Source organism: Tenrec ecaudatus, chromosome 5, assembly GCF_050624435.1.
Source record: "Tenrec ecaudatus isolate mTenEca1 chromosome 5, mTenEca1.hap1, whole genome shotgun sequence".
NCBI classification, from domain to species: Eukaryota; Metazoa; Chordata; class Mammalia; order Afrosoricida; family Tenrecidae; genus Tenrec; species Tenrec ecaudatus.
Window position 1 is genome coordinate 70,666,768 of NC_134534.1, and position 15,237 is coordinate 70,682,004.

General features: G+C 39.9%; 1 protein-coding gene across 1 annotated transcript in view; it reads right to left on the minus strand.

Annotated features, from left to right (window-relative positions):
* Positions 1 to 751: 751 nt before the first annotated feature.
* PREX2 (phosphatidylinositol-3,4,5-trisphosphate dependent Rac exchange factor 2) overlaps positions 752 to 15,237 on the minus strand; it is a 322,717-nt gene continuing 308,231 nt past the window's right edge. Inside the window, exon 40 of the mRNA XM_075549599.1 lies at positions 752 to 7,510. Coding sequence (XP_075405714.1) covers positions 7,465 to 7,510 — 46 coding nt within the window. The 3' untranslated portion in view covers positions 752 to 7,464. The remainder of the gene's footprint in view (positions 7,511 to 15,237) is intronic.

A 15,237-nucleotide genomic window follows, 5' to 3' on the forward strand; every position in this document is an offset into this window, starting at 1 on the left:
AAATTTTTTGAATTTCTATGGTATATTTTTCATTGTTGACTCTCAATTAGTATTATCATATCATGCATTATACTTGTTAACTATTTTTTTACTGCATTAGTAACCTAAATATACAAAGTTCTTTAACCACAAGAGTTGGGCATTATGTGTGTTTATAATACCTGAAATAGCAGTTTATGCATAGAATAAAACAGAGACAAACAAAAGCAAACAAACCAAACCACTGCCATTGAACCAATTCTGATCCATAGCCATCGGATATTGGGTCTCTGAGGCTGTCAATCTTTATAGGGGCCGATAGCCTCATCCTTTTTGGTGAGGAGCAGCAGATGGGCTTGAACCGCCACCTTGAGGTTGCAGTGCAGAGCTTATCCGACAGCCACACACACAGAATAAGCCCTAAGTAATGCAGGAGAGCAAAGCGCTCCCATTTCTCATCAAGCTTTCCTGCCTCTAAAGCTCTTTCCTGACTCCTTCCCAGCAGTCATCATCTCTATGAGCCAACTAGGCTCTTGCTTGAAGGTATTCGGATCTTATTTGTAGAGCGTGTAGATGTGTAGTTCCATGTACATCCAGTTTCTTCTTATAAGGTTGTAAATTCCCGAAGGGTAGAAAAAAAAACAAACGGCATCTCATGTCTATAGCTTCCCAATCAGGTAAGCACATAATAGGAATTGGCTAAATTGAAAAGGAATGGCACTGAAATTGTCATACTATACTTCATTCAATTTATTATTATTGACATTTATGATACAATGTTACTTTTCCACTCCTTTGTTGAGACAATAATAAATGACACAAATATATAATCCACTGTGATCCTTTTAGCCATACGCAAAAGTGAGTGATTGAAACTATGTTACATGTATATTTTACAAAGTAATAAAAGCTTACAATAAAACACTCAAAGGAAAATTGATCATGAAAATGTTGATGTTTGTTATACAACGTTAAATATAAATGAATATATTCAAAAGAAGTACTATTCACAGAACCAATTTAATATTTTATTATTCAAAATAACACTGTGTAAATGAGTACTTATAAAAATACTTTTAAAGCAAAAGGCTATGCTCTATGTATTTATTTGGCAGTTACAAAAATATAGATTCATCTGAAATTACACCCACTTCCCACTTTGTGACATGGCTGGGTTCCAAAGATCAGCTAAGTGTTCTGCAAAAATGGAGGATGCCCAGATTATCTCCCCTCGCCTCTGTACTGTGAAAGCTTCAACAGTTCCCTGTTGGGGTCACCTGCCACTGCTGCCTCCCCTCCTCCACAGTGCCTCAGGAGAGCGTGGCTCCCAAAGCCACAAGAAAGCAAGCAAGAGAGAGTGTTATAGTCTTGTAGAAGTATGATAACTCAAGCACTCACCCCACCCCACACCCCTCTGTATTTTCAGAATGGCTGGCCCTGGCTCACGCCCACAAAAACCCTACAATGCCCTTTGTAGCGTTGGGGGCAGGACAGGAAGCCCTCTGCCCATGGATGGAAGAATGTGGGCGCTACAGGAGTGCATGCTGCCCACTGGGTTCTTTCACTGGCCCCTCCTCCGCGATTCTCCTGGATCTTTCTGGGGAAGAACCCCTTCACTCTGTTCCCCTTTAACCCTTTTAGAATCAACAATCCAAAGCTGCTTCTGAGGTGGTGATGGCTAGGATCACCCTCTGCCCTTGAACTTCAACTGCTCATTTGCTGCTGGCTACTTACTGTCGATGCTGTAACCACCCAGTAGCCTGGCCAGCTCTCACCTGTGCTCACCCAGATAGAGCTAGCAAGTAAGACTAAGATGCTAACGGGTGCTGGTCAGCTAATGTGGAGTTTCATGGCCTCCGTGCATCAGATTGCCCATCTCAGGGCTCCTTCTGACCATGGCCTACCCTAGCATATCCCTATTATACCTCTGCTAGGAGCTAGAGCCAGATCCCAGGCTCAGTGCCCCTATGAGCACCTCAGACCTGCTGGGCATCATCTTATTCCACTGACACCCCTCCAGTCCCCTACCCTCCTCTCTTCTAGTACTCTGGAGGTTTGGGGAGATCACGCTTCCCTTATTTACCAGATGTTAAAATACTACGCAATACAGAGCTTCTTATAAGCACATGGGGTCCACCAGCCAGGGACCCCTTTCAGGGACCTCAGTGCTAGTTACTGCCAGGTGTGTATTTGGATAGTAGATTAAAAATATATGTGTATATATATATTGTTGTAAGTGCAAAATATCAGATAGCAAGATAAATGATAAATAAGGAAGCATGCTCTTTTTGCTTGAAATCCTTCAAATTACAATGAATGTTTTCGAAAACATTTCGCCAATGTAGTGTTCTTGGCTTCATTATATATCTACATACATTTATGGAGAATTAGATTGAGAGTGCTTCAAAAATGTCATAGAAAAATACCATTGTCTTTTAATTTCATTTTTCCATGAATGTCTTTAATGCCCCTCAAAGGAGCTTCAAAAATTCACAGAAAATTAAATTCAAAGACAACAGATGTTCTCACAAACTGTATTAGACTAGACCTGTGCTGCAAACACTGTCATGTTAAGCGAGTGACATAAGGAGACATGATTATCCCAAAGATACTGTGAAGATATTAGAATCAAGCACAATCAACAAACACCCCAGGCCCACTGACTATGTCTTGCGTATAATGAGTTATCAAGAACATTATCAAGGGCTCATGAGGGAGGGAGGAATGGAGAGGGAGGGAAAAAATAGAGGACCTGATGCAAAGGGCTTAAATGAAGAGCAAATGCTTTGAGAATGATGAGGGCAATGAATGTACAGATGTGCTTTACACAATTGATGTATGTATGTATTGTGATAAGAGTTGTATGAGCCCCTAATAAAACATTAAAAAAAGAACCTTTATTGAATGATCATGTGAGTGGGAAACACTGGTTCTGTTAATTTCACCAAAGATTTATTATCCAAACTTCTCTACTCTAAGTAGAAACATCATGTAAAAACTCAACAATTTTGCTTTTCATCGGCTACTTGTGGACGGTAAAGCCAAGCTGACTGTAGGTTGAAGGCAAATGAGTGTCACTGATCAGAATATGCTCTACCAGATATCATTATGGCACATTTAGTTCTGCTCATTTAGAGAGTTACAGCTAAGGAAATCCGGGGAGCAGTTAGCTCTGTCCTCTGAGTCAAAATCAGCTCCACAGCAGTGGGTTTGGTAATGTGTACAGTACAAATGTTCAACACACTTAAAATGTCCATGTTCACTCTCTCCATTTACAACACAAGAATCTCAGTACTTTCTGAAATGTATTATCATAAATTAAAAAGTAGTAAATACCAGTGCAGCTTAGTATACTTCAGCTATCTCTTACCAATGAAAGAACTATCCCAGTGACATGAGCTTTTCTAAGTAACAACTGCTGGGGTGGGAGGCAGGGTGGATCCACAGATGATACTGCAACATCCCTCCATATGTGCAGAGGGGGCATGTGGCAATGTGGGAGGATTGGTCAAGGCAAGGCTTCAACGTGTTACCTTTTTTTTTTTTTTTACTGGAGCTAAAGTCTAGCCATCATGATTGTCAGTATCTAGAAACAGAGGGAATCCAGGACAGATAAAGGCCTCAGGACCAATAATGAGAGTATCGATACTAGGAGTATAAGGGGAAGATGGAGTAGAAAGGGGGAACCGATCACAATGATCTACATATAACCCCTTCCCTGGGGGAAGGACAACAGAAAAGTGGGTGAAGGGAGACATTGGACAGTGTAAGACATAACAAAATAATGATAATTTATAAATTATCAAAGTTTTCTTAGGGGGGGAGGGAAGGGAATATGAGGAGCTGATACCAAGGGCTCAAGTAGAAAGCAAATGTTTTGAGAATGATGATGGCAACAAATGTACAAATGTGAGTGACACAATGGATGTATGTATGGATTATGATAAGAGTTGTATGGGTCCCCAATAAAACGATTTAAAAAATTTAGATAATCCTAAACTGCTTCAAAAGATTTGGGCCTCCTACTTAAGCAGGACAACAACTAGTTCATTCAGCAAGTTGGATAATATGCATGTATGCTAATGAAATAACCACTACCGACTTTGGAAAATATATTAAACTGTAACGTAGTAATATAATATACATGAAAACAAGCCTTTAAAAATAAACATAGTGTTTAAAAATTCAGTAACAATTGAGTCAAATACTAAAGGTTAGTTTTAATATTAGTGAATACTATTAATGAAGAAAGGGTAAAAATGACTTTTAAAGTCATTTATAAAAAATGGCTTAAAAGATGTTCATTGTAAATTTCAACATTGTAATTTTCCCAAATTAAAAGTGAGTAAGAATATGTTCACTGGTCTGTGGATCTGTGTAACTTATGTTATATAGGAGCAGATACGTTTTGAATAACAGTAAGGATCTCATAATAATTTAAATACAGTAAGGATTGAAAGAAAGGATGCCCCAGCATTTTAAATACAAATTTCTTCATTTCTAATTCATGCAGTTAGTCTCAAATAAGGGCTGCCAGTGAATGAAACACTAATTTTGCAAAAAATAATGCCCGTGCTAAAAGTGCTGCAAACTCTTTCCTTAGGCTAATAGGCTGCTGGAATTTATTTACCTGTTTGTTCTTTTGGCTTTTACAATTGGCACCAAAACAATATCATGTTGTTATGCACTCAGTTATCACAGCATTTAAATTAGTGGTGTCAGATTCTATGTCATATATTATCATAAAAAGTAACCTATTTAATCAATCTAATTAAATCAATTAACCCCATTTCAAATTGAACATTGCTGCTATCAGAAGAATGGCCCAAGAGTGCACAGAGAATTTAAGCACCAGAAAAAGTGCTACGATCGATAGAAAGTCGCATGAGCCTTCTAAAATGTGGATGTTTGCTTGTAAAGTTTGCACTCTGAAGTCAATATTACATACTCCACATAAGTAAACATTGCAGGATATTCTTTCTTCTGGGGTTAAATAACGAGGAAACTTTAATGGCAACACAAGTTCCAGGTGTACTAATTAATAACTGGAAGTATTGCAATACTCCTTACACGGTTAGTGAGAAGTAGTGCAATATATCGGTTAAGAGGGCAGAGTTGCTAGAGTCATACCCGGCCTTGATCATGTGCCAATCAAGTGACTTGGACAAATTGCCAGTGCATTTCTTCCTTGATGCCCTTGACTGGAACAGTAGAGTGAGGTCAAGAGTCACAAGTAGCACCTTGCGTGAAGCCCTACCAATCACACACGGGTCCAACACATCAAAGCATCAGTCAGCTCAGAAGGAAGGCCTGGCAATGTACTGCTCAATAATAATCAGCCATGGAAAAGCCCGTGAACACAGTTCTGGCCTGACACATGTGGGGCCAACACAAGTCAGAATAGACTCTGTGGGCAGTGGTTTTAGATTTTAGTGATTTAATCACTTCCTAAGTGCTCAGCTACAACGTTTATTACAATCCCAATCATTAGAGTAAGTAATGTTCGTATAAACCCTTCCTAAATTCTGAGCAGGTAGTCATTGCCCAGCACACTGACAAAGGGGTCTATTATTTTAACCCTAAAATAAAACTATGCATTTCTGCTGGCCCTTAAAAGAAAATGACACGTGTTTACCGTTCTCGAGAGCAACATTTCCACTATCGGGAGTGCAAGTCCTTACAACATGCTCCCTTGTGGATTCCACAAGAGCAGCTCATCCCTGCAGCGGCGTGGGTGTGACTAGAGTGTTGTGTGACCTCTCCTTCAACCTCCAAAGAGAATTAGCGATCTCAGACTAAAGAGCGGAAAACAGCAGTGTCCGTGTGAAAAGTATCTGCTAGTCCACCAATTGTAGTCCTGCAATCGCTCTGTGTGAAAGGATCTACGTGTTCAGTTTGGCAATGTTACACACGACGACCTATCAAGACCCTGAAAGTTAAGGGGATACTTAGCATAGGTGGAACATTAAAGACATATTTTCATTACACTCGAAATGTTCAACTTTTTACAGAGATTTAAGAGATTATCTTCAAAACTCTTTCAAAATCGTTTCCTTGGTTTTGTACTATAAATATGATGTTTACAGCAGAGTCGCAAGTGCTTCTGTCTCTAATAACATTATTACCTTGACCAGTAGGCAAACATTTCATTACATACATAACATGAAGCTTCATTCTTGAACCCACAACTGCTAGAATTAGGCGTTTCCACGATGGTCCGTCAAGGGTGACAAGTTTCATAAATTGAAATTAGGTAATCAAGAGTTAACATTCTTTGTTAGCATTTTAGACGTGGAAAGACCTTTGACACGCAGCTGTTATCCTCTGACTCGTGTGAGGCAGGACAAGTGTGACACAGGAAAAAGTTGTCCCAGTTGGTGTGTCTTCATGATGTCTTCTGTTTGATCCCTGACCACTGAGTCAATCCATTGACACTCACACAGTAGATTAATGATATCTTCATACTCATCACAGTGATAATAAAGGGGCATCAACGGTTTTGAGAATTATGGATTTAAAAATAATATTACTGATTTTCCTGCTAAAATATCTATCAATGGTAACATGATGAACCTTAGGTATAATTTACAATGGAAATTGAAAACAGGCTAATCCTTGTGTTTTCACTAATTAACAAGGTCCCCAACACTTTTAAATTAAAATGTACACAGCTTTATTTTCATATATTCTACTGATTCCTTCTCACATCTTATGTGAAACGAAGAGTTTTAGGCTTTCTTGTCAAGGTTAAGGTTTTTAAAAGCTATTTTCTTCTATTCACTCTGGTCTTCCTTCCCTGAGCTTTCTGATTCCTGTTTCTTCCCACTCAGGACCCATTTGGTACAGCACCCCACAAGCCTATGGAGGGACATCCATTACAGACGGCCGTAACAGGACTCCGCATCTACAATCTTCCTGGGCAGAAAGGATACCTAAAAGCAGTTCGTGCTGAAGGCTGCAAGCAGCTCCTCTCTGCTGAGATCAGATCCTCTCCACCTTCCCTGCTCAGTGAGAAGCTGAAAACCAGTGACCCCAAATCTCTGCTGGCCTGGATAATTCTGTATCATGATTTCAGTGGCCAAATCCTCAGTAAACATCCAGCATTCTCTCAACCCCGTTGGAGAAAGTGAAAACACATAACAAAATATTTTCATAAATGGTAAGACAACCTAGAGGTTATTTTCTTTGTAATCATAGATTTGTTTCTCCGCATAAGTCAAAGGAATGGATTTTACCTTAAAAAATGAATGCTTAATTTAAATACATAGGTCAGTTTGTGAAGATTCTGAATGAATTTTTATTCATTCCTAATATCAATGTCCAAGAATAAACTGAAGGCTAGTTCTTTATACCACAGGCGAAGATGTACAGAAAAAAAAATAAAACCTCACACCCCAACTCTTTATCTTCAGTGAAGAGCATTTAACCAGCTGCCCTTTGTCTAGGCCAGAAGTCTCCGCTTGCCTGGCCCCTTGACAGCTCTCTTCATTCTTCTCCAACCGGGGGAGGCGGCTCACAAAGCTTGTACAACCTACGGGGGGAAAACAAGAAAAAGCTTGCCAGTGGTCTGTCATACTCACCACCTGAGATATCTTCACTGACATAAGAAATGCACTGACAGCAACTTCCGAGATAATGAGTCAGATATTGTCTACCTAGCTGAAATGATTTATAATGAGCAATTTACCATTTACTGTTTAGGTTCTACATATTATTTAGAATGTACTACTGTCCCATTGCACATCTAGATGGCCAGTGATTAAGAAATGCACTTTTTGAAACAGTTCTCTCTGCTTTAGTTCTGCCAACGCCAGCTGTCTCTCTTGTTAGTAATGTCATTTTCAGGATCCCAGGAGATGATCGCATTATGATAGCTGCCATCATGTCAATCATGATTATCTTGAGGCAAGGTGACACCAATTTCAAAGGAGTCTACTCCTTTCTGACCAACTTTAGAAATTCCTTTCCCTTAATAATATGTCTGGGGTGCAGCTGGTGGCTTTGATAAACCGATGCGGTTGATTACATCGGCCTGAATATCAAAGCTACAGTTAGCTCTTTCTCCCTAAGCCCTCGCCTCTGGTTCAGCCTGACTACTATTCCCACACACAGAGCTCTCACCCACCCGTAGAATCAATAATCCACATGAATTGATGGAGTTGCTAAGAGAGGCAGTTCTTTGCATTCCCACTTCTAGTGTGACACAAATTCCAGAGGCCAACATCCTGAATGCCTAAATTCTAACTTCACAGGCCATATCAATTTATTTATCCACAGTGCCCCAAAGAGACTGGCTGACCTAGGGGTTGGATTATACGTTTTTCTCAATAATGTCCATGGCCATACTGATCTTATTTCAGAACTTATATTGATGATCTAAAATGTAAGACATCAATTTTAATTTTTTTTTAAACAAGCACTCCAGGCATTGGGCACCCTTAAAATGACATATGCATCTGGCTGGCATGGTTCTGCCTTTGTGAATAGGCATTATTGAAAATTTTGCCCTATCCTCAACACTCATTGTTCATTTAAATAGTGTCCAGTCACTTTAAGCCTTTTATCTGTACAAGCCAGCAATTCATGTAATGAAAGTGTTGACCTATCCTCCAGACTCATTTTTCATTTAAATCGTGTTGAGGCACTTATCAACAATTCATGTACTATGGTAGGAAAAGGTGACCTACACACATGTAATTTCCTTTCATCAACAGTGTTTTCAGTTCCATACCAGTGGCTAAATCGACGAAACTATCAAGAGAATGGATTCCTGGTGGAGAGGTGGTTATGCTTTGAGCTATTTTCCACAAAGTGATCAAAATTACTAGCTGCTCTACATGAGATAAAGAAAGCTCCCAACATCTGTACACAATTACTGTCTCAGAAACCCACAAGGCATGTCCTACCCTATCCTACATTGTCTTCATGAGCTGACATAGACTCAGTAACAGTGGGTTGAGTATAAGCAGAATTACCTTATGTCCCATGAGAATGATTTATAATATTCTATATCATAAAATAACAATAGTGTCTCTGATGTGAACCAGAGACATATATAAACTATCAATATATAAATGGATTTGAAGCCTGCACTTAAACTTGTAGCCTTAATCTAAGAAAAATTAGTTCTTATGACATGGTCCTTCTGGATACTTGCCTTCATGAAGTGATCACAATGTGTGGGATATTGCAAAGTGGGGTGAAGAAACTAGATGGTGCCTGGTCATCAGAAAACATGGGGTGTGAGGTCTTATAGGCTTGTCTTCAAATAAGTAGCCATCTAAGTGAGGCATCAACCAAGTCCAAAGAATTGCACCAGTTCGTGCAATCCAAGGGTGGTAAATAAAATCCAATTCTGAAGGAGGGAATGATATCAGTACTTAAATTGTGAACACTGAGTTGCATAAGACTATTGATAACATTGGAGGCTCCTAATCCATGTGCAGGGTCCCCAGCTCCTCCCCTGCCTGTTGAGTCCCCTCTGACCATAAATGTCTAGAGGTGTCAATATTATTGCTGTCAAGACAGGACGTTGTGAAGTTGATTGCAGCAGCTGCTGTTTAGGTTAAAATCATCGTTTGATCTCCCTTTTGGCCCATTTTAAAGTTGTTTCAGTTTTTATTTAAAAGCAAATAAGTGTAACACAAAGCAAAATAAAATAAAGTAAAACACTCCAATGCAGAGGTCACGACAGCAACTCACTTGCTTTTACAAATTAAACTGAACACATGTTAATATGTAGTTAGCAAAGAAGCTCTGGTGGCAGAGTGGCTAATGTGTTGTACTGCTAACACATAAGGTTGGCAGTTCAAATCTACCAGTCTTGCCATGGGATAAAGATGAACCTTTCTGTAAAGATTTATAGCCTCTGAAATACACAGCTGAAGAAAATTAAAATAAGCCCACAGGAGCCAAAATGTAGCCCTGAACATTTCCCACTTTAAGGTAGAGAACATCTCAAGAAGATGTTGGATGCACTGAACATGAATGACTAAAGACCTGGAGAGTTATGGGATGACATCAGGAAGATCACACAATAAGAAGGCAAAAGAGTTCTTAAAAAATGTCAGAAAGGGAGGGTGGAGGGGAAGGGGACACTGATTACAAGGACTACATATAACCTCCTCTCTGGGGGATGAACAACAGAAAAGTGGGTGAAGGGAGATGTTGGACAGGGCAAGATATGACAAAATAATAAATTATAAATTATCAATGGTTCATGAGGGAGGGGAGAATAGGGAGAGAGGGGGTGCGGAAATGAGGAGCTGATGCCAGGGGCTTAAGTGGAGAGCAAATGTTTTGAGAATGATGAGGGCAATGAAAGTACAAATGAGCTTTACACATTGATGTATGTATGGATTGTGATGTATGTGCCCCCAATAAAATGATTTTTTTAAAAAGAAAGAATATACAATTGATGTATGTATATGTATGGATTGTGATAAGAGTTGCATGAGTCCCTAATAAAATGTTAAAAAACAAAAAAGAAAAGACCAAAGTAGCTGTCAGAAGAGACTCCTGAATCTTGTTCTTGGATCTAGAACATAGGAAGCCAAGTGATGATGGAATAAAGTAGAATAGATGAACAGAACAGACAGCCTCAGAAGATGAAGTGCATTGAAATAAAATGTGCAAAGACTTGTAGTTACAAAGACAAAAACCAATCTCTAGCTGAAAGAATTGAGGGGGGGGGAATTAAAGACCAATTAGAAATACAGAGGGTTCTATGGGCAAGATAATTATGTAGCAGGATGTATCAAAACAAGGATGGACAGAATACACAGTATCACTGTACAAAAAGAAATTAGTCACCACTCAACCATTTCAGGAGGTAGCACATGATCAGGAACCGATGGCTTTAAACAAGCGACTCAAACTGCACTGAACGCACTAACCCCCAAACTAGGCTTTACCAACAAGCTGATGGAGTGTTGGAACCATGAATTCATCTATTCCAAGACATCAGGAAGACAGTTACCTGGCCAACTGACTAGAAGAGATCCATATTTGTGTTCATTCCAGAGAAAATTGACCCAATGGAATGCAGAAGTTGTCACACAGTATCACTAACAACACAGGCATGAAGACAATTCAAAACCAGCTGCTGTAGTACAGCAATGGACAGCAGAATTCCAAGCAGATTCAGAAGAGAATGTGGAACTAGGGATTCATTGCTCACATCACATGCATCTTGGCTGAAAGCAGAGAATACCAGAAATATTTTTGTGTCTTTTGACAATTCAATGTTATTTGATTATGGGTATCACAATAAATTATGGATAATATAATGAAGAATGGGAATTCCAGCACAATTAAATGGTGCTCATGGTGAACCTGTAAATTGATCACGAGGTAGCTAGTCATTTGAGCAGAGAAAGGGACTACTATATGGTTTAATGTGAGAAATGCTGTGCGTTCAGCACACTTCTTTAATCGGTTTGGTCAGCAAACAATATGAGAAGCGGGGCTATATGAAGAAGCATGCGGCATCAGAACTGGACAACGGCTTATTATCAAGCTTATTAACAAGGATATGCAGAGGACACAACCTTGCTTGCTGAGATCATGGAGGACTTGTAGTACTTGATGATGGAGATCAAGACTGAAGACAACTGCAATATGGATTGCAACTAGAGAAGTAAAGAAAAGCAATATCTTCAGAACTTGACCAACTGACAATATCATGATACATGGAGAAATGTCAACCCTTTTATTCTACTTAGATCCACAATCAATGCTTACGGAATTAGCAATCAAGAAATCAAATGAAGTGTTGCATTGTGCAAATAGGCTGCACAAGCCCTCCTGAATGTTTTAAAGAGGTCACATGAAGGAGGTAGGTGTGCCTGACCTAAGTCATATTGTTTTTAATCAAATCATATACTTGAGAAAGCTGGATTATGACTATGGAAGACAGAAATAGAATTGGTACATTTGGAGCATGTGCTGGTGGAGAATATTAAAACATATCATGACTCACCAGAAGTACAAACAAATTTGTCTTGGAGGGATTACAGAGAAGACTCTTTAGAAGGGATGATGGTGAGATATCTTCATCTCATACAGTTTGGACATGTTTTCAGGAAAGACTGGAAGAGGGCATGATGCTTGGTAAAGCAGAGGGTCAAAGAAGGAAAAAGAGAAAGACTCTCACCAAGATGAATTGCGAGATAGGTAGGTTTATTGGCCCAACTTGGCCAATAGGAACATGTGGGATTAATAAAGTCTTAGTTTGATTGGAGGGCAAAGAGATAAATGGCTTGGCAAGCCCTGCCCCTCTCTCTCTTGCTCTCTGGTGATTAGAGCAGCATTCTCCTGCTTTAGTTAGTTCACTGCCTCAACTTGTGAGCAAGAATACCTGTGGGACAGCCAACCCATGGATCGTATCACTAGAGCTTGAGGTTCCTTCGAGACCTGCTTTGCCACACTGCTGGTGTGGACATTACTTGAGCTTGAGGCTGTTGGACCCTGTCCTCTTGCATTGCTTGAGTTCAATAACCTATCCTGGCCTGCTTCCCTGTGCCTCGGAGCTGCTGATTCTTAGTGACCTGTCCTGCTGTTTGCTGCCTGTGACCGGACTGCCTGCATTGCTCTCGGGAAGACTCAAAGACTCAGCTGTCTGCTTCCTTGGCCATGGACCTGGCAGCCTAGTGTGTTGAAGGACTTCCAGTATATTAACTGTTCCATGGAAGTGAGTTGAACTGAGCCCTCTGTACTGTGTGGACTAATTAGTTGTTATATTCCTTCATGCTATATCTATCTATCTATCTATCTATCTATCTATCTATCTATCTATCTATCTATCTATCTATCTATCTATTGATCTATCTATCTCTCTACCATCTATCTATATTCATGAGTGTCCTAGTTTTTTCCTCTAGAAAACCCTGTCTAACACAGATAGACACGATGGCTGCCATATGGGCTCCAACAATAACCTGGCAAGGGCAGTGTAAGACAGGTCAGTGCTCTGTCTGTGGTATGCAGGGTCTCTGTGAATTGGAACTGACACAGTGGCATCCAACAAATACAACATATCCTCTCCTTTTGCAATGTAATCCATTGCTAACTCTAAATCAAAAGTATATAATGTGAAAGATTTAATATTGAGATACAATTCTCAGCTAACAAAACTGAAACTTCCCCAGTCTGGAAACATATGGAAGCTATTGGCCTTGAAGGTTTGCAAAATATATTTCAAGTCTTGAAGGTAGTGTATGATCTTCATGTCATTTCTCTGGAATAAGATGAATACTTAAATAACAACATCTCACTCCAGAAAAGTTTATTTCATCATTGCTGGAGAGAAGAATACATTACATTAAGCTTACATCTGATGGGTATGGAGTTTCAAATTTCATTTCCAGGGGTAGGAGAATAGTGATTGAAAGGTTATTTTCCTCCTTGATTCGTATGCATTTATTTCCCTGATAGTTACCTAATGAGTTAAAAGTCACAATGTCTTTGTCTCGGTAGAATTGAAACAGTAATCAGGGTGTCAAGTGGCCTGCCCTGTGATACCTGGACTGGGCCATCACCTACAAATGCCGCTGATGAATCTGAAATGTCTGCCTTGCAAACTGGAGAAAAGACGACTCCCTGTGATCTGCTAATGAAATAATAGCTCTGGGTACTGCAGAGCTGGGCATATTCCGCTTCTCTGAGGTTTCTTGGAAGCGACTCAAGGTTATTTGAGTTCAGACACATTTGTAATGGAAAATGTGGGACTTTGGGAATTTAGAACAGACCGATGAAGTTTGGAAGTAAAGTGTAATAGGTAAGAATTGGACTTATGCTGTGCACCAGGGCATTGTTTTTTGGCAGCAAAATTTCTGGGCAGTGGGGGGCCTTTTGGCCCAACATTTGGGGGCCTTGCCATATTCTCTTTTCCCTTCACACACACCAGCGTCTCGACAATAAGAGTTTCTTCCTGGCTGAGATTTCTATTTTTCTTGTTTGGACTTAAGACAATCACGTTGATCTCAACAGAGATATTTCCGACCTCTCTCCAAATCTTCAGAGGATCTACATATAACCTCCTCCCTGGGGTACTGACAGCGGAGAAGTGGGTGAAGGTAGACGTTGGATGGTGTAAGATATGACAAAATAATAATAACTTATAAATTATCAAGGGTTCATGGAGGAGGGAGGAGAGAGGGGGAAAATGAGGAGCTGATACCAAGGGCTCAAGTGGAAAGCAAATGCTTTGGGAATGATGATGGCAAATGTGCTTGACACGATGGATGGATGGATAGATTGCGATAAGAGTTGTATGAGCCCCCAATAAAAATGATTAAAAAAAAAGAATGCTCAAATGTAATGTTACAAAAGCGTCTGCTTCATCTTCTTATAACAAATGCCGTGTTAAAGGACACTACAAAGCAAATGCCTCTTTTCAAGTCTAAATGATCTATGATGCTCCATTCAAGACCATGCTCCTCATCTTACGACAACAAAACCGAGTCTCAGAAAAGATCCCAAACCAACCTCACGGCCATTAAGCAGTCCATCGCAGCCCTCTAGGAGGGGAGAGGATTGCCCTGTCGGTTTCTGAGATTCTAACTCTTTATGAAATAGTCTCATCATTTCCCTTCACAGCAGTTGATGGCTTTGAACTGCTGACTTTGCAGTTAGAAGCTCAATGTGTAACCCATTAAGCCACCAGGGCTCCTTTCAGAAAGGTTAACTGCACTAAATATGGTCACAGAGCATAGCAGGAACTGGGACTCGAAACCATTTTTCTGAGACCAATGTTAACACATTTAGTCACTAAAATATGTTGCCTCTCAATTCAGAAAAGAAATCAAGGCTGCTCTAGAACAATAATGTGCATATCTTTTGAGACCACTGTGTCCCAACTAGCAATAGGCCATCTGTAATATAATATTGAGTCCTCAATGGAAATGGGTTGATTTCTCTGAAGAATCAACACATGGCAGAACCTCCTTCCACCTCCACTCTGTGCACCATTCTCAGTGGCTCCAATTTGTTTTATGTCTTTTTCTACAATTAGGTTGCGAACTCCTTGAGTGCACGATCTGTCTCTCACCCATACTAATATCCTCATGTCCAAATTGTTCCTGACACACACTTTAGGTATAGATCGCTAAAGGATTGTATGTAGAACTTTCTGGAACTAAGCAACTGTTATGCCTGTAAGATTTACCCTGTCCTCACCCAGAACCAATATGCCTCAGGATTAGTAAGTTACTGTACTTCATTTTCTGTCTTAATTTTTCATGTCCAAGCTTTCTGTGG